General features: G+C 40.3%; 3 protein-coding genes and 1 non-coding gene across 4 annotated transcripts; 2 read left to right on the top strand and 2 right to left on the bottom strand.

Annotated features, from left to right (window-relative positions):
- Positions 1-361: 361 nt before the first annotated feature.
- On the bottom strand, positions 362-21,237 carry LOC103513981 (skin secretory protein xP2-like). The gene is made up of 6 exons (XM_026827059.1): positions 21,197-21,237; positions 20,723-20,931; positions 20,286-20,672; positions 8,421-8,464; positions 7,364-8,092; positions 362-997 (listed from the first exon to the last, which is right to left on the bottom strand). The coding sequence occupies exons 1-6, from the start codon at positions 21,235-21,237 to the stop codon at positions 725-727; spliced, it is 1,683 nt and encodes a 560-aa protein (XP_026682860.1). The 3' UTR covers positions 362-724.
- Positions 8,976-11,228, top strand: LOC103513979 (piggyBac transposable element-derived protein 3-like). Its single transcript, XM_008478843.3, has 4 exons — positions 8,976-9,131; positions 9,386-9,648; positions 9,846-10,887; positions 10,978-11,228. Exons 1-4 carry the CDS (start codon positions 9,112-9,114, stop codon positions 11,048-11,050), a joined length of 1,398 nt encoding a protein of 465 aa, XP_008477065.2. The 5' UTR covers positions 8,976-9,111; the 3' UTR covers positions 11,051-11,228.
- Positions 11,056-11,878, top strand: LOC113469396 (piggyBac transposable element-derived protein 3-like). The gene is made up of 2 exons (XM_026827056.1): positions 11,056-11,353; positions 11,606-11,878. The coding sequence occupies exons 1-2, from the start codon at positions 11,086-11,088 to the stop codon at positions 11,740-11,742; spliced, it is 405 nt and encodes a 134-aa protein (XP_026682857.1). The 5' UTR covers positions 11,056-11,085; the 3' UTR covers positions 11,743-11,878.
- Positions 14,896-14,967, bottom strand: Trnae-uuc. Its single transcript has one exon. It is a non-coding gene; the product is annotated as a tRNA-Glu (tRNA).
- Positions 21,238-21,857: the final 620 nt, after the last annotated feature.

Raw genomic sequence — 21,857 nt, 5'->3', positions numbered from 1 at the left:
TTCGGAAGAAAGAGGCAAACAGAATTGGAATTTGAGAATTTGGGGCACCAAGAAATGACCCCACATATCCAAATGAGAAAATGGATAAGGTACTAAAGGATAAGCGTTGTACTCTAAGATTAGTACAGGAGAAATAAATAGGAGAAGGTACAAAAATACAAAAAGAATAGTATCAAAACAAACATAGGAAACACACAGGCAGAAGGACTCAAAGGTTGAGAGATTGACTAGACAACCTTACGGATATGTAATTGTACGAAGGGCGGAATCATAAAGAGGGATTATTTAGGACTGCTGGAACACTAACATGAGGCATCTCGTTTACCAATGTAAAAAGATTCTTGATAGGAAGGACTCAAAGGTTGAGAGATTGACTAGACAACCTTACGGATATGTAATTGTACAAAGGGCGGAATCATAAAGAGGGATTATTTAGGTCCAGTCACTGCTGGAACACTAACATGAGGCATCTCGTTTACCAATGTAAAAAGATTCTTGATAGATGGAAATTGATTGCAAAGGAAGCACTTAGTAATGCTGTGATATCCACACTAAAATGAGGCAATTCGTTGAGGGAAACCCGGAGGTTTCAGTGTTAGCAGGAACAGGACTTGGAAATTGTTTGAAAATAATCCCGTTTTATGAAATCCCGCTCTCCAAACTTTCGTTTCCACCGTCAGGCGGTGATCCCACCGCGGCGTATAAACGAAACACCTTGTGGTACTTAGTAGTGGTATCCTCCGAAGGAGTGTTCCAGACCGGAGCCGATGTGTAGGGTGTCATGATGGTGAACATGGGCGGGGATGGGTCTCTCAATGTAGACTGGGTGTGGTACTGGAACGGCAACCTTTCTCTCAACAGTGACGGGGTATGGTCTTGGAACCTCAACGGGGTATGGAGCTGGGACTGGGGTGTGTACTGGGACCTTGACTGGATATGGGACTGGCTTCTCAACTGGGTATGGGACGGGTTTCTCTACTGGCACTGGGTATGGCTTCTAAAAAAAAAAAAAAAAAAAAAAAACACTGTTTATTTTATTAGTGGTTGTAACCAATTTTACATTGTTTGTCAATTGTAATTTTGACACATCCACTAATAAAATAACCAGTTTTTTCTTCTTCTTCTTCTTCTTCTTCTTCTTCTTCTTCTTTGAAGAGGTTCGATAGAAGGAACTGTAACTGCTAAGGTCTTATCATCCCGGAAGCGAAGAGAGAAGGAAGACAGGATAGGAGAAAGCCAGCCTTTCCGAGAACGAACCTTATGTGATAAGGATAAAATCCGCCCCGGGCGGGAATCGAACCAACGACCTAGCCCTTACAAGGCAGACGCACTACCAACCAAGGAATACCTCCTGGGTTGGCTAGGCAAGTCTCGTTTAGTAACCACAACCACACTGCCACGGAGTTTGAAAATGTAAATTTGTCACATCCACTAACAAAACAAATACGGATTTTTACTTTCCTTATCCTATAGGAAAGTAATGTAATCGGGTCAAATTTTCGATAACGGGAGTTTCTCGTCTTTTTACTTTCCTTATCCTATAGGAAGGAAAGTAATGTAATCGGGTCAAATTTTCGATGGTCAAATTTTAATGTCAAAACACGTTTTGAGGTCCCTAGAGCCTAAATCCAAAGTTTCAGCCATTGGTCCGTGTGTGTGTCTGTCTGTGTGTGTGCGTCTGTCTGTCTGTCTGTAAACAAAATATCTCGAGAACGGTAAGAGCTAGAGACTTGAAATTTGGTATGCAGCTGTCAAATGTGACAAGGATGCGACACGAAACTTTTGGTTAAGACCGGTGCAACGGTTGGCATTTTACCGCTTTTTGGTGGTTTTCGGTGTAATTTAACAATATCTCGGGAACGGTATAAGCTAGAGATTGAAATTTGGTATGTAGTTCGCAAATGTGACAAGGATGCAACACAAAACGTTTGGTTGAGATGGTTGCTGCGCTTGGCGGTATTTTTACCGCTTTTGGATAGATTTCGACCGTTTTTGGCGGTTTTCAGCTATAGAGACAAAACGGTTGGAGATATTGTAAAAGTTAGGGTAAAAGAACATTCAAATAAGCATCATTCAATAGGATAAGGAAAGTCGTGTGATGTTCACACCAGATTTTTTACTTCTATTTTTCCGAAGGTGACTTGCTCATTGGAAAAAAAGACCCAATGGGTAAACTAAGTGCAAAACAAAGTTCTAGGAAACATCTTACATTTGCCCCTTTGCAGGTAAATACTATTTAAAGTGTTTAAACTGTTTTGATATAAAATAAATCAATTTACCAAGAACCAGAAGTTGATGGACATTGGACATAGGCAATATTAAACTCTGTACCTGATTCTAACACGATTCCAAGCAACAAACCCGTCATAAAACGTGTCAGAGAGCCCACGTACCTATTTACCTGAATCTGTAAAATTATTTGCCTCAATTTATTGAAATCATGTAGAAATAATATAACATTTATAACATATTTTGCGGCAATTAAGAATGAATTAACCGGTATTAGAGAGGGAGAGAGAGAGAGAGAGAGAGAGAGAGTTAGTGTGTGTGTAACAAAATCTACATTACCTACTCATTTATATACCAGAGTGTATTTATAAAGGTGTTAGCAGACTACATTTTTTACATGCTTTTATTTATTTTGATTATACTATTTTTAGTTAGGAAAGTAATATCAATCTTGAGATCAGAAGATTACTGAATGTTTTTACGATATGGATGGGTCAAATCTATAAACTAACTTCTGAGTCATTTTAATTGGGCCGAAATTCCTCATTTTTTTTACTTTCTATTACTACAGTATAGCGAACTATACTAGTAATGAAAGTATTGTTTCAAAGAGGTTTGACAGAGGGAACTGTAACAACGGAGGTCTTATCGTCCCCAAATCGAACAGAAAAGCAAGACAGGACAGAAGAAAGCCAGCCGTTCCGAGAACGAACCTTTTTTGTTTAGGATAACGTTTGTCCCGGGCGGGAATCGAACCAGCGACCGAGCGCTTACAAGGCAGACGCGCTACCTTAAAACTAACCAGGCTGGCACTTCTTCTTTCACTGCATCTAATTACCTACTTACTGGATAGTTCTGTATTTTTTTTCTTCGAAATCTATCAGTTTTTTTTTTTTTCTCCAATAAATATACTCGTAAACATTAGTCAGTAGGTATTTTTGTGCATCTACTCAATAATAGTAGATACCTAAGTAGGCAATAAATGGATGAACAAATGTCAACAAGCACTTGGGTCATCACCAGTTTTGAAGATTTATATGTCTTGTATAGATATTTTTATTGACATCCAGTAGGCTAGGGTAAACAAAATATACGTAATAATATGTGTAAAACATAATATTAATATATTTATGTCGAGGCAAAACGTATCAGGTCCACATAGATATGGGTAAAACTTACAATGTTGCTCAAAAACTTGGACTATTTGGACTTTGGACACCTACATATGTACCTAACTTGGTCAAGCCATAATTATGCAAATTCGACCATCATCCTAGCTGTCCTAACTCCTAACTCATCAGCATCACTAAGATAGTACCTATGTATATGACTTTTTATTAATTTATGTATTTATTTGTTTTTAACTTTTTTTTTCAGTGGCGTAACTTTAATAGAAGTCAGGGAGCCACCTCTTCCCTTCCTCTTTAACGGGTTTTCAAGCGTTTCCCCCTCAACTCCTCTACTGACCAATTGCTAAAAATACATATTTCTGGACATGGTCTTCACTTGACTGGAGTGGATTACGGACTGTCCCCTATCTAATAGACGTTAATAAACAAGACTACAGATAAAAGGACAGACGAAATACAGACTATACAGAGTACCTAAGTGATTGTTGAACCTGAATTTCTTAAGGCCGCCCACTAACGTTCCGACTAGTCTGTCACTCACAGATCTAGGTTTGTCAGACCGCCACTCACAGATCTAGGTTTGTCAGACCGCCGCGCCGGAACGTGTGGCGTTAAAAACATCTCCTGTTTTCAGATTGTCTGAGAGACCTAGAAATCAGAGGCTTCCATCACACACATTTCGACGGTCCGACAGACTGTCGGAGCTCTGACCGCCCGACGACTTATAGATCTGGGAAAAAGGGGCGGCCACGACTCTGGCGAACTGAGGTCTGAATGAGTGTGGCGGAAAAAGCTTCCGACTTCAGTCTTCAGACGGTCTGAGAGACCTAGAAGTCAGAGGCTTTTTCCGGCCCACTCATTCCGACCTACCAGATAGTCGGAGCGTGAGGGGCCGCCCCTTGACCACCTAAGACCACCACTAGATCGGGATTGTAACTATACGGGTATGATTTTATTGAGTTTACAGCTTCCCCCTTCTGGAAATCTTGTGGCGCTCACAACAACACTCAATGTACACAAATATAATCTTACATAGAAAACGCAGGTTCTCGTTTCTCCTAATTTCCATCACGTCGGGGTCACCAATTTAGCCAACATCTGGGAGCAGCCTAAGACGCGTTTCGTTCTTATTTGAACTCATCAGTTAGACACATAGCTCTCAGGTGCTGGCCAAGAATTTGGAAGTGTTATTTATACTTCAGAGATGGAAATTGTGGAGAAACGAGAACCTGCGTTTTCTATGTAAGATTATATTTGTGTACATTGAGTGTTGTTGTGAGCGCCACAAGATTTCCAGAAGGGGGAAGCTGTAAACTCAATAAAATCATACCCGTATAGTTACAATCCCGATCTAGTGGTGGTCTTAGGTGGTCAAGGGGCGGCCCCTCACGCTCCGACTATCTGGTAGGTCGGAATGAGTGGGCCGGAAAAAGCCTCTGACTTCTAGGTCTCTCAGACCGTCTGAAGACTGAAGTCGGAAGCTTTTTCCGCCACACTCATTCAGACCTAAGTTCGCCAGAGTCGTGGGCGCCCTTTTTTTCCAGATCTGTAAGTCGTCGGGCGGTCTGAGCTCCGACAGTCTGTCGGACCGTCGAAACGTGTGTGACGGAAGCCTCTGATTTCTACGTCTCTCAGACAATCTGAAGACAGGATATGTTTTTAACGCCACACGTTCCGGCGCGGCGGTCTGACAAACCTAGATCTGTGAGTGACGGAACGTTAGTGGGCGGCCTTAAAAAATTCAGGTTCAACAATCACTTAGGTACTCTGTATAGTCTGTATTTCGTCTGTCCTTTTATCTGTAGTCTTGCTTATTAACGTCTATTAGAGAGGGGACAGTCCGTAATCCACTCCAGTCAAGTGAAGACCATGAAATTTAAAAACCTGCTTTAAGGGGAAGCGCCCCATTTATTCCTTTTAAAAAAAAAAAAAAAAAAAAAAAAAACTCACCTAGCTACTCATTTTTGGTATCCAGATATAAGACGATGAATGCACCAGTTTCTTATACATAGTGACAGGTTGCCAAAAGTTAGGAAGGAAGAACTCTATTAATTGGGTTACTTCTTACTGATTTAGGTTGTTGGAATGGTACCTATATCATAGTGTCGAGCTTCACGATATATGGGTTCAATATTAGAGTTCCAGAACCCAGTCACTCGATTGGACTCCCGGCACCCTAGTTTTTTTTCTCTCAGCCTTGCCTCGCCTCTTTAGGACTATAATTATTAGGAGAGTTGGTTGATATCCCACTGAAACTGTTAGGTGGCTGTAACTCCCTCCCCCTCTTCCTCTCAAAAAAGTTGTCATTACAGCTCTAGGTCTAATCAGGGCCGTATACAATCTAACTGGAATATTGAAGGAACAAACTAAAAAAAATCGCGTTAAAACTCAGAACTCAATTCTTTAGAAGTGAGCTGATGGAGGGAACTGTTATCAGGGCCGTATACAATCTAACTGGAAGCTTGAAGGAACAAACTAAAAAAAAAAAAATCGCGTTAAAACCCAGAACTCAATTCTTTTGAAGTGAGCTGATGGAGGGAACTGTTATAAGAACAGAGGCCTCATCGTGCTGAAATCAAAGAGAGTACGAGAAAGGGATCCGTTCCGAGAACGAACCTTAATCTGTTTAGGATAACGCTCACCCTAAGCGGGAATCGAACCCAAGATCTACTAGCGCTTCTATCCTTAAATTATTAGTGGAGATGTGAGATTTCCCCTTCAGTGGAAATCAAAGATGGACTTCATAAGCCAGCCTAGTAAGCCTAGTTAGCTTGGAGGGTAGAGCGTATGCCTTGTAGTTTGTAAGGTTAGACTGGGCAGGTTCCTAATACGTACATGGCGTTTTGCAGCACTACCCATTTAGTTTTATTATTTTCTTCGAATTCGAATGATTTTAATTCTTTACAACACGTCATTATGATTTTCCCTCATTGACAACGAAATCGCTTCGTACCTACCTACCTACTACCTACACACCTGACAGCTTTATCCTTGTCTACATATACATACATACATACCTACATAGAAAATAGAACGGTACAGTTAAATAAAATTGCTTTAAAAATCGTGAATATTAATTCAGATAAAAATAACCAATATTTTTATCAGGAGAATTACGATTAAAAAAGGATTTTAAAGGTATTTAAGAAGCCAACATCGTAATCAAGTAATGATACAGCAGTTACACCACACCTACTGTTAGAACGTTTACTAGACTAGAGTCTAGAGTACTCTACTAGAGCATTATTAGAAACTTTGACACATCCACTAACAGTAGAAATTGTGGCACATCCACCAACGTACTCAGAAAAAGTATCCTCTCGGGGCCGCTGTAAGAACGATCGGATACAAAATGTAATGAGAAAATTTCTTTATGTATTGAACAACACGGTTGCTTTATGTCAGTTTAGGTAGTTTTACATTTCATATTATAATTTAAATTGCGGCAATTCTTTTCAGACTCACAGTCAATGAAATTCTGATAGCTCTAGAAGAAGATGAATGCCAAAATGACATTGAAACTACCATTATTACAATCTTTCCTCCCGATAACTGCAATGATCCCCTAAGAACTATTGGCGACCATCCATATAATCTGTATAATGACAACTTCTTTGGCGGTCTCCCCCTCCTAGAGCATTTGAATGAGAAAAGTATCTTCGCTACGTGCACTATGAGAGAGAATAGATTGAAGGAATGTCCATTGGAAGAAAATGCAAAGTTCAAGAAGCAAGAGAGAGGAAGTTTTGACTATAGGAGTGACGAAAAGAAGAGGATTACTGTTTATTGATTGCAAAGGAAGCACTTAGTAATGCTGTGATATCCACACTAAAATGAGGCAATTCGTTGAGGGAAACCCGGAGGTTTTAGTGTCAGCGGGAACAGGACTTGGAAATTGTTTGAAAATAATCCCGTTTTATGAAATCCCGCTCTCTAAACTTTCGTTTCCACCGTCAGGCGGTGATCCCACCACGGCGGATAAACGAAACACCTCGTAGTACTTAGTAGTGGTATCCTCCGAAGGAGTGTTCTAGACCGGAGCCGATGTGTAGGGTGTCATGATGGTGAACATGAGCGGGGATGGGTCTCTCAATGTAGACTGGGTGTGGTACTGGAACGGCAACCTTTCTCTCAACAGTGACTGGGTATGGTCTTGGAACCTCAACGGGGTATGGAGCTGGGACTGGGGTGTGTACTGGGACCTTGACTGGGTATGGGACTGGCTTCTCAACTGGGTATGGGACGGGTTTCTCTACTGGCACTGGGTATGGCTTTTCAACTGGGACGGGGTAGGGTCTGTCGACTGGGACATGGACTGGGACCTTGACTGGGTAGGGGACTCTCTTCTCGACTGGGACGGGGTATGGGGATGGTACAGCGACTGGGACCTCACGGTGGACGGTCACTTGTTTGACGATACCGTCGTTGGGGCCGTAGACGTTTCCGGAGAAGCCAGCAGCGGAGCCAAAGCCAGCAGCAGAAGCGTAGCCAGCGCCGGAGTAACCAGCAGCGTAGCCAGACAGTCCAGAGAGACCTTCACTGTAGAGACCGGAGGAAAGGTCCTCACCCAGGGCAAAGTCACTGGCCCCGCCTAGACTGTAGCTCTCGGCGCCGAAGCCGTAAGCTTCACCGAAGATACCGCGCTTGCCGTTCTTGCTGGGCTTGGTGGATTTCTTCTCGGAGGTCTTCTTGTCTTCAGCCAGCACCACGGCGGCGATCATTAAGACGCACACCTGGGGAGCAGAGGAGATGAATTGTGGTGAGTTGAAGAGGAGAGATGAGCACTAACTTGGATCAAGATCACGAAATTGCTATTTTGCAAAGAATTGCGTGAAAGACTTAAAATACGTAAAAAAATGTAGTCTGCTTATAATAAAATTACTATTAGTTAGGTATATAAACTACTTTACCCATATTTAACAACTTTTAGTAATAGCTAACATTGGTCATTTATTACTTATTGTATTGCAAAATTAGCCAAATTTACGGTTTTTTTCTTCCAAATTTGTAAATCAGTCAAAACTCGATCATTTTCAATCGATTTGACCTTCAAGTACGTACTGTAGCATAAGATACATAACTTTTGAGCTCTATCATACACGAAACTGAAAGTTGGAGGTACAATTTGTGAGATTATAAAAAATATTGAAGTGTTTAAATTTAGTTCTATTATTTCTCTTACTAATTATTTCATTGTTTCAAATTTAGAAAAAATAAAAATAGAAAACATCTCTTTCTTTGAGCTCTATCATACACGAAACTGAAAGTTGGAGGTACAATTTGTGAGATTATAAAAAATATTGAAGTGTTTAAATTTAGTTCTATCATTTCTTTTACTAATTATTTCATTGTTTCAAATTTAGAAAAAATAAAAATAGAAAAAATCTCTTTACAACAGGACATTTTGTGTTTTATTTCGCATTTAATAATATCTATCTACCTATGGCATATGAGCCCAGTGTCCTATATATAGGACACCCGTTTTTGCGGAAACGGCAGTTCAGACCTTCTTAGCGTGTTCTAAGTTCTTTTAACCCAGATAAGTCTAGTGTCCTATATATAGGACACCCGAGATGCTTACAGTTTTGGATTTTTTTAATTAAATGTACGCCACTGATCGTATTTTAGTTGAAACAGTAAGAAAGTAAACATGTTCATGTATGTGTGTTGACAATAGAAATCACGCTAGTTGCATCCATGCGTTGCTGATAACAGTTCTCTTCTGGTGTAAAATTTTCGTAAATTTTGAACCATGGATCTCCACAGAAAATCGTAAGTAACTTTTTTATTTTTTGATATTTTACAGTGTAGTTTTTTTTAATATTTTTAAAACAAATTATTAAAATTATTTTAGTGTTCAAATAATTTTTTTTACAACTTATTTACATGTTATTTGTATTTAAATGTTGCTGTCCTATATGTAGGCCACTGGGCTCATGAGCATGGGGTAAATTTAGTAGTCTTTTTGTCAGTTTAGGTAGTTTTACATTTCATATTATAATTTGAATTGCGGCAATTCTTTTCAGACTCACAGTCAATGAAATTCTGATAGCTTTAGAAGAAGATGAATGCCAAAATGACATTGAAACTACCATTACAATCTTTCCTCCCGATAACTGCAATGATCCTCTTACTGATGAAGATTCTGGAGATGAAGAAATTGTGACGCTTGGCAATCTACCTGGATCACAATTGCGAGGAGAAGGTGAACTGTCAACTCGATTCAACAGATGTACTTTGGTTGATGAGAGAGGAGAAGATAATGGGGATCGTGATCAGGAAGCTACAGGTAAGTGCTAGTAAAGGAAAAAATAGATAATTAATTACCAACCTCAGTGGCAGAGATAGTTAGCGCGGGGGACTTCGAATCTGGAGGTTGGTGGTTCGAATCCGGTGAAGGTGAAAAACTCTTTGTGGGAAGATAACCGACATTGCACATATTCAAATTTATTTTATAGTCCTTACTTTTATTTTGTATGCTTTCAGATACTCGTGCTAAAAAGAGAAAGGTGTCAGCACAGAAAACCAAAACTCGCAGGAAGAGAAGTGTTGGCGGGAAAAAATCTACAGATCAAACAGAAGGCAGTTACAATTGGGCCAAGTTGGAACTGAATGTTGATTCTAGTTCTCCGTTCTTGCCAATCTATGACGTGAAAAATCAACTAAAAACCCCACTTGAATATTTTTCGTTATTTTACGATGATGAAGTGATTGATATGTTTGTAAAAAATACCAACAAGTATATTGCAATGAAAAACTTTGTAGGTGATGTGTCATATGAGGAAATGCTCTGTTTTTTTGGTGTATTATTATACAGCGGATACGTGGATTGTCCAAGGAAAAGAATGTATTTTGAGACGGGATCAGCCGATATGAATCATGATATTGTAACCTCATCTATCAGTAGGACTAGGTTCGAACTTATAATGAGCAATGTTCATGTATGTGATAATCGCTATTTGGATAAAACTGACCGCTACGCCAAGGTACGGCCATTGTATAATATTTTGAATAAAAAGTTCGTGGAATATGCTCCCCACGAAGAATTTCATTCTATCGATGAAAGTATGGTTCCCTACTATGGCAAAAATTCTCTAAAACAAAGAATCTTAGGCAAACCAGTTAGATTTGGATATAAAGTTTGGGTAGGAAGTACTTACTATGGTTACGTCTTATGGAAAGACCCATATCAAGGGCGGTCCCAGGTTTTGAGTCAATACAAAGATTTGGGTTTAGGTGCTTCGGTAATCCTGAGCTATGCTGATGTCCTAAGAACTATTGGCGATCATCCATATAATCTGTATTATGACAACTTCTTTGGCGGTCTCCCCCTCCTAGAGCATTTGAATGAGAAAGGTATCTTTGCTACGTGCACTATGAGAGAGAATAGATTGAAGGAATGTCCATTGGAAGAAAATGCAAAGTTCAAGAAGCAAGAGAGAGGAAGTTTTGACTATAGGAGTGACGAAAAGAAGAGGATTACTATTTGTAAGTGGAACGACAACAGTGTTGTTACTATCGCTACTAACTCGTTCAGTGCTATCAATCCAGTTGGTTCGGTGAAGAGGTTCTCGCAGGCGGAAAAAAAATACATTACAGTAAAACAGCCTAACATAATCTCGTCCAGTGCTATCAATCCAGTTGGTTTGGTGAAGAGGTTCTCGCAGGCAGAAAAAAATACATTACAGTAAAACAGCCTAACGTAAACAACAACTACAACAAATACATGGGAGGAGTAGACCGTTTCGACCAGAACGTATCACTCTACAGAGTCAGTATTCGGGGGAAAAAATGGTACTTCCCTACCATAATTGACTGCCTGGACACTGCCGAACAAAATGCTTGGCAGCTGTATCGACTTGATGGTGGGAAAATGGATCACTTGGGATTCCGTCGGCGATTGGTTTGCAATATTCTTGAAACACATGGTAAGAAAACAACAAAAACTAACAACCGTCTTTCAAAAAACTTCAAAGTTGACTCTCGGTTTGACAATATTGGGCACTATCACTCTACAGAGTCAGTATTCGGGGGAAAAAATGGTACTTCCCTACCATAATTGACTGCCTGGACACTGCCGAACAAAACGCTTGGCAGCTGTATCGACTTGACGGTGGGAAAATGGATCAATTGGGATTCCGTCGGCGATTGGTTTGCAATATTCTTGAAACACATGGTAAGAAAACAACAAAAACTAACAACCGTCTTTCAAAAAACTTCAAAGTTGACTCTCGGTTTGACAATACATATTGGGCAATTGGTCATACCTCAGGAAAAACAAACTAGATGTGGTCAGTGTCATCAAAAGTGTACCTCAAGGTGTAAGAAATGTGACATTGGTCTTCATGTAAAGTGCTTTGAGCTCTATCATACACGAAACTGAAAGTTGGAGGTACAATTTGTGATATTATAAAAAATATTGAAGTGTTTAAGTTTAGTTCTATTATTTCTCTTACTAATTATTTCATTGTTTCAAATTTAGAAAAAATAAAAATAGAAAACATCTCTTTACAACAGGACATTTTGTGTTTTATTTCGCATTTAATAATATCTATCCACCTATGGCATATGAGCCCAGTGTCCTATATATAGGACACCCGTTTTTGCGGAAACGGCAGTTCAGAAAAATAAAATAAAAACTGCTATGTATTTCTGAGCTTCAAGTCATCATAATTTCCAATTTTCATCAAAATCGCAGACAAAAAGTGTACCGGGCTTATCTGGGTTAGAACAAGTTGTTCCATTATGCCAACAGTTTAATAGAGCACCTCTTTATTGATATGGGAGCCGTTGTCGGGGTCCGTCCCGGGCCCTCTGCTGTGTAGGCCCCTGCGAGTGTTGACATTAGGCTGCTATGTATTTCTGAGCTTCAAGTCATCATAATTTCCAATTTTCATCAAAATCGCAGACAAAAAGTGTACCGGGCTTATCTGGGTTAGAACAAGTTGTTCCATTATGCCAACAGTTTAATAGAGCACCTCTTTATTGATATGGGAGCCGTTGTCGGGGTCCGTCCCGGGCCCTCTGCTGTGTAGGCCCCTGCGAGTGTTGACATTAGGGAGCCGTTCAGAATCAGGTTTGATACACGCGCTAAGACAATAACAAGATGACCTATCCGTAATGTAGAACTTTACAATAATGTAGAATGACGAAGAACCAGAGATGTCTACAGGCAAACTGGGATGTTGAGGACCCTAATCTCTGTGAGTGTGAACGGGCTGTAACATTTGTAACCACGTTTTTCTCCGTCAGAAACAGCGATTTTTTTAAATTTAATTTTACTTTCCTTATCCTATAAGAAGGAAAGTCCCTATTTTTCAAAAGGTCTGACAGACGGCGCGCGGCGTTATAAAGTAGAATGCACCAGTTTACAATATACCTAGTTCAGTGAAAGAAAGCCTCACGCTCTGACTTTCGGTCAGACATAAGTCTGTCAGACCGCCAGAACGTGTTTGGCAGAAACACCTTATCTTTCTAGTACCTATCTCAGACGGTCTGGAGACGGAAGTTTTTTCGGCAGCACAGGTTTTGGCCGTCTGACAGACTTAGATCTGGCCGACAGTCAGAACGTGAGAGACTGAGCCTATTTTTTTAATGTCTCACATGAATCCTACCGTATTTGAAAAAAATGTTTTGTTTACGTCTGACTGTAACAACAACGCTTGAGTTTCATGTGGGACATGAATCCTACCGTAAGAGCGATTCTGGTGAAATTGATTCTGTACGCAAAAGGCTAAGATCTAGTGAAAAAGCGGTGTAAAGTGAGTAAGGCTGGTGTTTTACGGTCGAGTGTACTGGCGGGCGGAAAACACTGCCTTTACATCTCAAGCCAATAAATTATACCGGTATTACCAATATACCAATTTATTATGACGGTTTCACCGACGTATTATACCAATTTTCCACCGGTTTGAACGGTGCTTTAGGTCTGTTGAACCTCCTCATTTATTTGGGAGGGAGGTGGTACCTATGAAACAACATAATATCAGAAGGAACATTTTAATTTGATTACATTGACCACTTCTCTATTTTTTTTTTTTTTTTTTTTTTTTAAGAGGTTTGACAGAGGGAACTGTAACTCTAGGGTCTTATCGTCCCGAAATCGGAGAGAGAAGGAAGACAGGATAGGAGAAAGCCAGCCGTTCCGAGAACGAACATTATCCCATCAGGATAAAATCCGCCCCGGGCGGGAATCGAACCCGCGGCCTAGCGCTTACATTGGTCTCTTTGTTTCGGGATATCTTCTGAACGTTTAGTCCGATTTCGATGAAATTTGGTATCATGTAAATTTGTACCTAGGGTACCATAAGTATTCAATATAAAAAGGAAAACATTCAACAAGAATGGTTTTAGAATATTCCTATAAGTATTCCTATAAGTATTCCTATAAGTATTCCTATAAGTATAAGTAGGTATGTAAAGGGGAATTCGGTGATTCCATAGGGACTTTCTTCTAGTTCTATAGTTTATTGAATTTTCGGCCTAGCTAGCAAATAAGAGGATATGAGTTTGTTTTTCTGATGATGAGAATCTGAGTACTGTCGAAAGCTCGGCAAATCTTCAACTTTTGAATTGAAAATCGATTCTAAAATACACGTCTTTTATTTTCAAGTTATCTATCTTAATCAGTTACAACCGAGGACCTGGAACAAATATACGAGGAACTCCTACACCTGAAGCCTTTGCATCACCTATCTAATAGTGTGAGGCGGGAACTAGCAGGGGTAGTCATGTTCGAAGCACACCCTCGGAAAGGCGAAATACGTGAGTGATTCAATCAGTCAGTGATTCCATCTAAAAATCAATCAAAGCCCGAATCAACTAAGTCATCCAGAAATCGATCTTCCAATAAATCAGTCAACCAATATATCAATCAATCAGTCCACCAATCATACAACAAATAAATCAATCATTTAATAAATCAACCAACTTCCCAACAAATCAATTAATCAATCAATCAATTATCCAACAAATCTATCAATCGAAGAACCAACCAATTCAATAATCCAGTGATCATTTGCGTATAAAACATCAATTGATCATTTGGTTGTTTGCACATACCTTTCTGATTTTGATGTCGTGAAAATAAGAATAGGTACGAGTACCTACTAAAAAAATGCAGTTTCTTTGTGTTATTATGTCACAACTTTGGTGCTCACTGCAGCATTGTAGGATTTTCGAAATATCTCAATAATCCTAATTCTTTGTGTTATTATGTCACAACTTTGGTGTTCACTGCAGCATTGTAGGATTTTTCCCAATATCTCAATAATCCTAATTTGTGTTATTATGTCACAACTTTGGTGCTCACTGCAGCTCCGATCTGTTATTATATCACAACTTTGGTGCTCACTGCAGCATTGTAGGATTTTCCCAATATCTCAATAATCCTAAAATCCAACTGTTTATTACCTACCATGCTGGCACCGGTCGCTATGCGCATTTACATGTCATAGCTACTCATTTTCCTCACGAGGCTGAGTGGGTCCCGCAATAGCCAGTCACGGAATCAATCATCTGCATGATACAAATTTCTTGACCCCGTCGGGAATCGAACCCGGGTCTCCCGCGTGAAAGGCGAGCGCAGTGACCACTACGCCATGGGAGCTGAAAACCCCCTTTATTAAACGCCTTGACAGTTACACAGTGACGTGAACCCCCTAAAAACTCATCAGCTCCGCAAAATCGGCGCGTTAAAAATCTTGGAACTTACTTCGTACTTTCAATTACCCTGGCCTGGTACCTACAAAACATCCATGTAGCCCTTTATTAAACGCCTTGACAGTTACACAGTGACGTGAACCCCCTAAAAACTCATCAGCTCCGCAAAATCGGCGCGTTAAAAATCTTAGACCTTACTTCGTACTTTCAATTACCCTGGTATCTACAACACATCCATGTAAGTAGGTACTTAATATGATGTAGCTACTTAAGTAAACAGGTACTCGATGCAAGTATTCAAGTATTGGGTACCTACCTTGCGTTATGCCACCTTGAATTGCGTAAAAATGTAAAGCGACAAAATTTACATTCTTCAAGTTTTTTTTTGCTGAATTCTGCCACTTTTTTGGTCTGCAAAAAGTGAAGTGATGTGTAATCAAGGTAAAAGTTCATACCTGTATGTGTCACAAAAAATCATCCTGTGAAACAACTTTGTTTGGAGTTTGGACCAAGGTCAGCCACTCACTATCAGGTAGACCTGACAGGTGCAACTGATCAGGTCACCTGATAGGTATACCTGACACCTGATAAGCACACTCACTATCAAGTAGACCTAACAGGTACGGCTGAAAAGGTCCGTCTGTCAGGTCTACTTGATTGTGAGTGCCTGGCCTAAGATTGTAGTAAGGTATTAGGTTCTCTCCTTGCTATACCGTCTCTGTATCAATTTTATTAACTCTGCAAAAAGTGAAGTGATGTGTAATCAAGGTAAAAGTTCATACCTGTATGTGTCACAAAAAATCATCTTGTGAAACAACTTTGTTTAGAGTTTGGACTAAGCCACTCACTATCAGGTAGACCTGACAGGTGCAACTGATCAGGTCACCTGATAGGTATACCTCACACCTGATGAGCACACACACTATCAGGTAGACCTGACAGGTACGGCTGAAAAGGTCCGTCTGTCAGGTCATGGGCGTACGAAGGGGGGGCAGGGGGGCAGCTGCACCCCCCTAGAAAATTTCAAAAAGTATGTAACCTTGAAGGGGCTACACAAAAAGTTTGAAAAAATCGTCTGCGGCACTGAAAATTTTACTTTTGGTGAGGCTGCATTTCTCAAGACTGCAGACCAAATTTTTCAAAAATTTCGCCCGTCGGCAAAAAGTGAAGTGATGTGTAATCAAGGTAAAAGTTCATACCTGTATGTGTCACAAAAAATCATCTTGTGAAACAACTTTGTTTGGAGTTTGGACTAAGCCACTCACTATCAGGTAGACCTGACAGGTGCAACTGATCAGGTCACCTGATAGGTATACCTGACACCTGATCAGCACACACACTATCAGGTAGACTTGACAGGTACGGCTGAAAAGGTCCGTCTGTCAGGTCTACTTGATTGTGAGTGGCTGGCCTAAGATTGTAGTAAGGTATTAGGTTCTCTCCTTGCTATCCCGTCTCTGTATCAATTTTATTAACAAATAGTATCTCTTCTTCTTCTTCTTCTTCTTCTTCTTCGCCTTTTCCCATGTTCAGATAGGGTCGGCGTTTGTCGTCCGCCTCTCAATCAGCTTTAAAGTGATCGCTTTGAGGCCAACTGGTTTTGGGCGTTTTGGCTAAACAAAATTTTCCGAGTGGGATGCCCTTCGCACTCAACCTTCGCTATTGATATAGCGTGAGGAAATTTGGACTAGTCTACTCCCTGTTTATAGTCCCCTAGCTAGACGCTGATCTACTCTCTGTTTATAGTCCCTCAGCCAGACTATCTCTAACTTACGTATAATGCATTTGCATTTTATAATAATAATAATACAAGATTATTTATTAATGTTGCAAGGTTTTTTATAATCTTGCAACTTGTGATAACTCTTATTTGTCGTCTGTAGGTGTAGGTAGGTTCCCTGATAGAAAATAGTACACATTTTTCTAATTCCTAGGAGTGAAAAGTCTCTTTCCAGTCTAGTTAGCTTGGAGGGTAGAGCGTCTGCCTTGTAAGCGCTAGGTCACGGGTTCGGTTCACGCCCGGGGTGGAATTTATCCTGAACGGATAATGTTAGTTCTCGGAACGGCTGGCTTTCTCCTATCCTGTCTTCCTTCTCTCTTCGAGACTTCGGGAATCATTGTCCCGAACAGTTATACAGTTCCCTCTATCAAATCTCTCTCTTTTTAGTCCGTCCTTCCTTTATTATTACAATAGTAATAAAAAGGTATAAGGGACGGACTATTGTATTCGCTTCGGTGTCTGTCACTCGCTCGGTCGGTCTGTCTGTCCCCATAGAAGGACTTATCCAAACCTGGTCGACCTATATATCAAATTAAAGGTCTTTTTACCAGGAACACGAAAATGGTGGTGCAAATTTTGTCCAGAAAACCATAAAGCCAAAAAACAAAAAAAAAAAAACTGTTTTTTGGGGGATTTTTTGTTGTACTTTCAAGCATCTTGTTTCTTTCCTAGTTTTAGTAACCCTCAATACCTACTCTGGCTCTTCTTTTCTACCTCTTCAGCTTTTACTTCACCTTCTCTCCCTTCTTCCACTTCCATCTTGTATATTTTTTTTTCTTTCTTTGTTCCTTTCCGTTGATCGCATTCCTACAGTCCTCCAATTGGTTCCTATGTACAACATTTGCATTTGAGTTATGTTAGGCTGTGATTTTACCTCTCTTACTTGTTTTACTGTGTGTCGCCCATCACAAGTTCCTATGAAAACAACATGTGTCATACAGTAATCATTTATTGTAAGAAATAAAAACCTGTGATATCTTATTATTTTGTTTGGACAAAATTTTGCGTGTCTTCTTGTTGTGTTAACTTTTCACCTTGATCTCTTATTTTTTTTTTACACACGGGGATGCGAAAATGCTTTAAACCTTGAAAAAAACTTCCCTTAAGTACTTGTCATCAAAAATTCGAGGCTGAGGTGGGGTTTAGAAAGTTCCCAAAATTGGTTCTGGTTTAAAACAATAAGGAAAATGTTTAAATAATTTAATTATGGTCGAGTATGTAGGCTTTTCATTGGTCATTCTAGCAGTGAAGTATTTTTTCTACTTATCCCATGTTTCTGAAGAGATACTTAGAGAACGAGTTGCATACCTACAGGCGTAAATTGTCTTCGTAAATTTCCGCCTGTTTCAAGGTGTATACTTTAGTTAGAAAGTGTTTACTGCTCATATAATTAATTTCTAATGAACTTACGTAAGCGTAAATATTTACACAGAACGTTTTACAGTACTTTGGGACCGCCGAATATTTTTTTATCGCGATATTTTATTCGCGATAAAAAAATAAAAAAAAAAAAAATGGAGACGAGAATTCACTTGAAGAAAAGCGACCTATGCGACCTTTGTTTAGTATCACAAGTACAATGATGTAAATGATGAGTCCAGAGCAATTTCAGTTTTGAAACCCTTCTCTATGTGAAGGATTTGGATTTCGAACAAAATCGTTGATGAAATCAAAGCTTCAAGACCAGTGCCTGTACCCCTCCCTTATCCACGCCCACGAAGGTTACTTTACAACTAACTAATTGAACTCACGTGAAGGTAAACGCCTCAATGTGCGAAACACTTCATCAGAAGACATGGAGGTGTACCTGATCCACTCGACCCGAAATCTGTTGAAGCCCATATCTATCTGGGAAACTAAACAGGGAGTAGATCAGCAAACCCCTATCCATCCTAGCTAGCTGGCAGTCAAAAGATTGTTTAAAAAATGTTCCAAAAATTCACAGGTGTTCTTAAATTTTAACAGTCTGTTTATAATTTTGTTAAACTTTAACGTCTTTATCATAATATGATCTGGGCCAGTCTAGTTAGCTTGGAAAGTAGTGAGCCTGCCTTGTAAGCGCTAGGTCGCGGGTTCGATTCCCCGCTGTGACAGGTTTTATCCTAAACAGATAAGGTTTGTTCTCGGTACGCCTGATTTCAGAAAACTCATCAGTAAATTTTTGCTAGATTTTGGAACATTTTTACCCAATTTGAAATCAAAAGTACAATAGTTATTCGATACCTACTTTAAAATTAAAGTTACAATGATTATTTAATATCTACTTTAAAATTAAAGTCAAAATAATCATTCAAGAATCCAAGAGTTATCATTATCACAAAGCAGACAAAGTACCTGAATGCAAAATTATCAAGCTAAGAACTTTCAATCAGCAGCTCCTCAACTTATTGTTTCATTCACTATAAACCCACCCACTTGAGTATGGTAGTTCTAAATGTAGCTTAAGCTGAGTTTCAATGCTCCATGCTTGGAATAATATTGGAAGCTATAAACCTCACAAGTTTGAGACCTACCACGTCAACACTGTTAGTATGGGCTAGTGTTGACATAGCAGTTCTTCAAAGATTTAAACTACTGTTTACAGAAACGCAAGAATCATCTTGATAATAATCAAATAGTACTGGATTAGATACTGGTATCCTGCTATCTTCAATCACTTCAGTCAGAATTTAGAGCTCGATTTGGGAAGAAGTGGACACCACATTAAGTAATGACTTTTTTGGACGGCGCGACCCAGCATTAATTACATTGGATTGGGTCAGCAGTAATGTGGATCGATTACGGATGGAACATGCTGCAATTTCTTCTCTTTTATCCTATTTTATCTCTCAGTCCTTAACTCTTCCTTAAGGACCTTGATGACGCCCCGATGATGTGTGGGTGTTCATAAAATGTCTTAAGGACATGTCCTCGTGTCGAGATGTACTGGATTAGATACTGGTATCCTGCTATCTTCAATCACTTCAGTCAGAATTTAGAGCTCGATTTGGGAAGAAGTGGACACCACATTAGCTAATGACTTTTTTGGACGGCGCGGCCCAGCATTAATTACATAGGATTGGGTTAGCAGTAATGTAGATCGATTAGGGATGGAACATGCTGCAATTTCTTCTCTTTTTTGATGCTTCGTGTTTGGTTTATCCTATTTTATCTCTCAGTCCTTAACTCTTCCTTAAGGACCTTGATGACGCCCCGATGATGTGTGGGTGCTCATAAAATGTCTTAAGGACATGTCCTCGTGTCGAGATACAGTTCATGCGTAAACCATGGCTGTTTCAACGTTATTTTTTTTGCGACCTTTTAGCGACATTTTAGGGTATTTAGGGACCGTTTTGGATGTTTTTGAGTGCGCCAATGCACTTTTTGGGTACTTTTACATCGGAATAGGACTCTATCTCGAAAAAAAGTCATTTGGTTGAGCCCCATTCAATTGTTCTAAAGAGGCTGAGTGCACCTTGTATTCTGAGCACAGCGTCGACAAAAACTTCGACTGTGCGAGAATGAACCCCGGGACCCGGTGACTGGGTATGGTCTTGGAACCTCAACGGGGTATGGAGCTGGGACTGGGGTGTGTACTGGGACCTTGACTGGGTATGGGACTGGCTTTTCAACTGGGTATGGGACGGGTTTCTCGACTGGGACTGGGTATGGCTTTTCAACTGGGACGGGGTAGGGTCTGTCGACTGGGACATGGACTGGGACCTTGACTGGGTAGGGGACTCTCTTCTCGACTGGGACGGGGTATGGGGATGGTACAGCGACTGGGACCTCACGGTGGACGGTCACTTGTTTGACGATACCGTCGTTGGGGCCATAGACGTTTCCGGAGAAGCCAGCAGCAGAGCCGGGACCTTGACTGGGTAGGGGACTCTCTTCTCGACTGGGACGGGGTATGGGGATGGTACAGCGACTGGGACCTCACGGTGGACCGTCACTTGTTTGACGATACCGTCGTTGGGGCCGTAGACGTTTCCGGAGAAGCCAGCAGCGGAGCCAAAGCCAGCAGCAGAAGCGTAGCCAGCGCCGGAGTAACCAGCAGCGTAGCCAGACAGTCCAGAGAGACCTTCACTGTACAGACCGGAGGAAAGGTCCTCACCCAGGGCAAAGTCACTGGCTCCGCCTAGACTGTAGCTTTCGGCGCCGAAGGTCACAAAGGGTTAACAGTAACTCTATAGGTACTTACCTAACTTTTACTAGCTGTACCTACAAAAAACATCAAAATCTGAGAAAAAAAATCCATACCAGTTCTCGCTCTAGTGGGCCGAGGGTCTTGCGACATTAATATCTTGTCAAAGCGTTGAAGAGTGGTCCAAATTTTTGTACGAATGCAGAAATACCTAACGCACGAATGACTAGGGTCGTTCACAGAGGGGTCTTTTGGTCCCTTCACTTAAACCTCTGGGTGGGCTTTTTGTATGTGAAGCGGAGGGATCCCATTTGTCTGCGACCCGGGATTTCAGACTGAAAACCCGGGTTGCGCCTTTATGACTGACAATTTCAGTCATAAAGGCCCGGTGGGTTTCTCAAAGGAGTGGAGAACCAACGATTCCAAGCGGGAAGAAGGTCAAGTTAGCAGAAAACCAGGGATCGAACCCGCTTACAAGGCATGTACCCCCTCCCCCCAGTAAATAAATTATGAGTTTGCAAAAAATTTAACTAAAATTACCTTCTTACAGACCTAAGACTAGTTAGCTTGGAAAGTAGTGAGCCTGCCTTGTAAGCGCTAGGTCGCGGGTTCGATTCCCCGCTGTGACAGGTTTTATCCTAAACAGATAAGGTTTGTTCTCGGTACGCCTGATTTCAGAAAACTCATCAGTAAATTTTTGCTAGATTTTGGAACATTTTTACCCAATTTGAAATCAAAAGTACAATAGTTATTCGATACCTACTTTAAAATTAAAGTTACAATGATTATTTAATATCTACTTTAAAATTAAAGTCAAAATAATCATTCAAGAATCCAAGAGTTATCATTATCACAAAGCAGACAAAGTACCTGAATGCAAAATTATCAAGCTAAGAACTTTCAATCAGCAGCTCCTCAACTTAAACTAGGT

The sequence above is a fragment of the Diaphorina citri genome, unplaced genomic scaffold (genome assembly GCF_000475195.1).
Source record: "Diaphorina citri unplaced genomic scaffold, Diaci psyllid genome assembly version 1.1 scaffold1058, whole genome shotgun sequence".
NCBI classification, from domain to species: Eukaryota; Metazoa; Arthropoda; class Insecta; order Hemiptera; family Psyllidae; genus Diaphorina; species Diaphorina citri.
The sequence above is the reverse complement of the archived record's forward strand: the minus strand, read 5'-3'. Positions and strand labels throughout refer to the sequence as shown.

What these genes read in the sequence shown, in the direction of transcription:
- LOC103513981 (XM_026827059.1), bottom strand. Translation starts at nt 21,237, where the DNA reads ATGGGATCCCTCCGCTTCACATACAAAAAGCCCACCCAGAG. An exon ending in CAAACAAGTGACGGTCCACC is followed by an intron (nt 20,673 to 20,722) that starts GTGAGGTCCCAG and finishes CCAGTCGAGAAG; the next exon opens with AGAGTCCCCTACCCAGTCAA. An exon ending in TTCATTCTCGCACAGTCGAA is followed by an intron (nt 8,465 to 20,285) that starts GTTTTTGTCGAC and finishes TCCAACTTTCAG; the next exon opens with TTTCGTGTATGATAGAGCTC.
- LOC113469396 (XM_026827056.1), top strand. Translation starts at nt 11,086, where the DNA reads ATGGGAGGAGTAGACCGTTTCGACCAGAACGTATCACTCTACAGAGTC. An exon ending in AGTTGACTCTCGGTTTGACA is followed by an intron (nt 11,354 to 11,605) that starts ATATTGGGCACT and finishes GTTTGACAATAC; the next exon opens with ATATTGGGCAATTGGTCATA.
- LOC103513979 (XM_008478843.3), top strand. Translation starts at nt 9,112, where the DNA reads ATGGATCTCCACAGAAAATC. An exon ending in TCGTGATCAGGAAGCTACAG is followed by an intron (nt 9,649 to 9,845) that starts GTAAGTGCTAGT and finishes GTATGCTTTCAG; the next exon opens with ATACTCGTGCTAAAAAGAGA. An exon ending in GTTGTTACTATCGCTACTAA is followed by an intron (nt 10,888 to 10,977) that starts CTCGTTCAGTGC and finishes GCCTAACATAAT; the next exon opens with CTCGTCCAGTGCTATCAATC.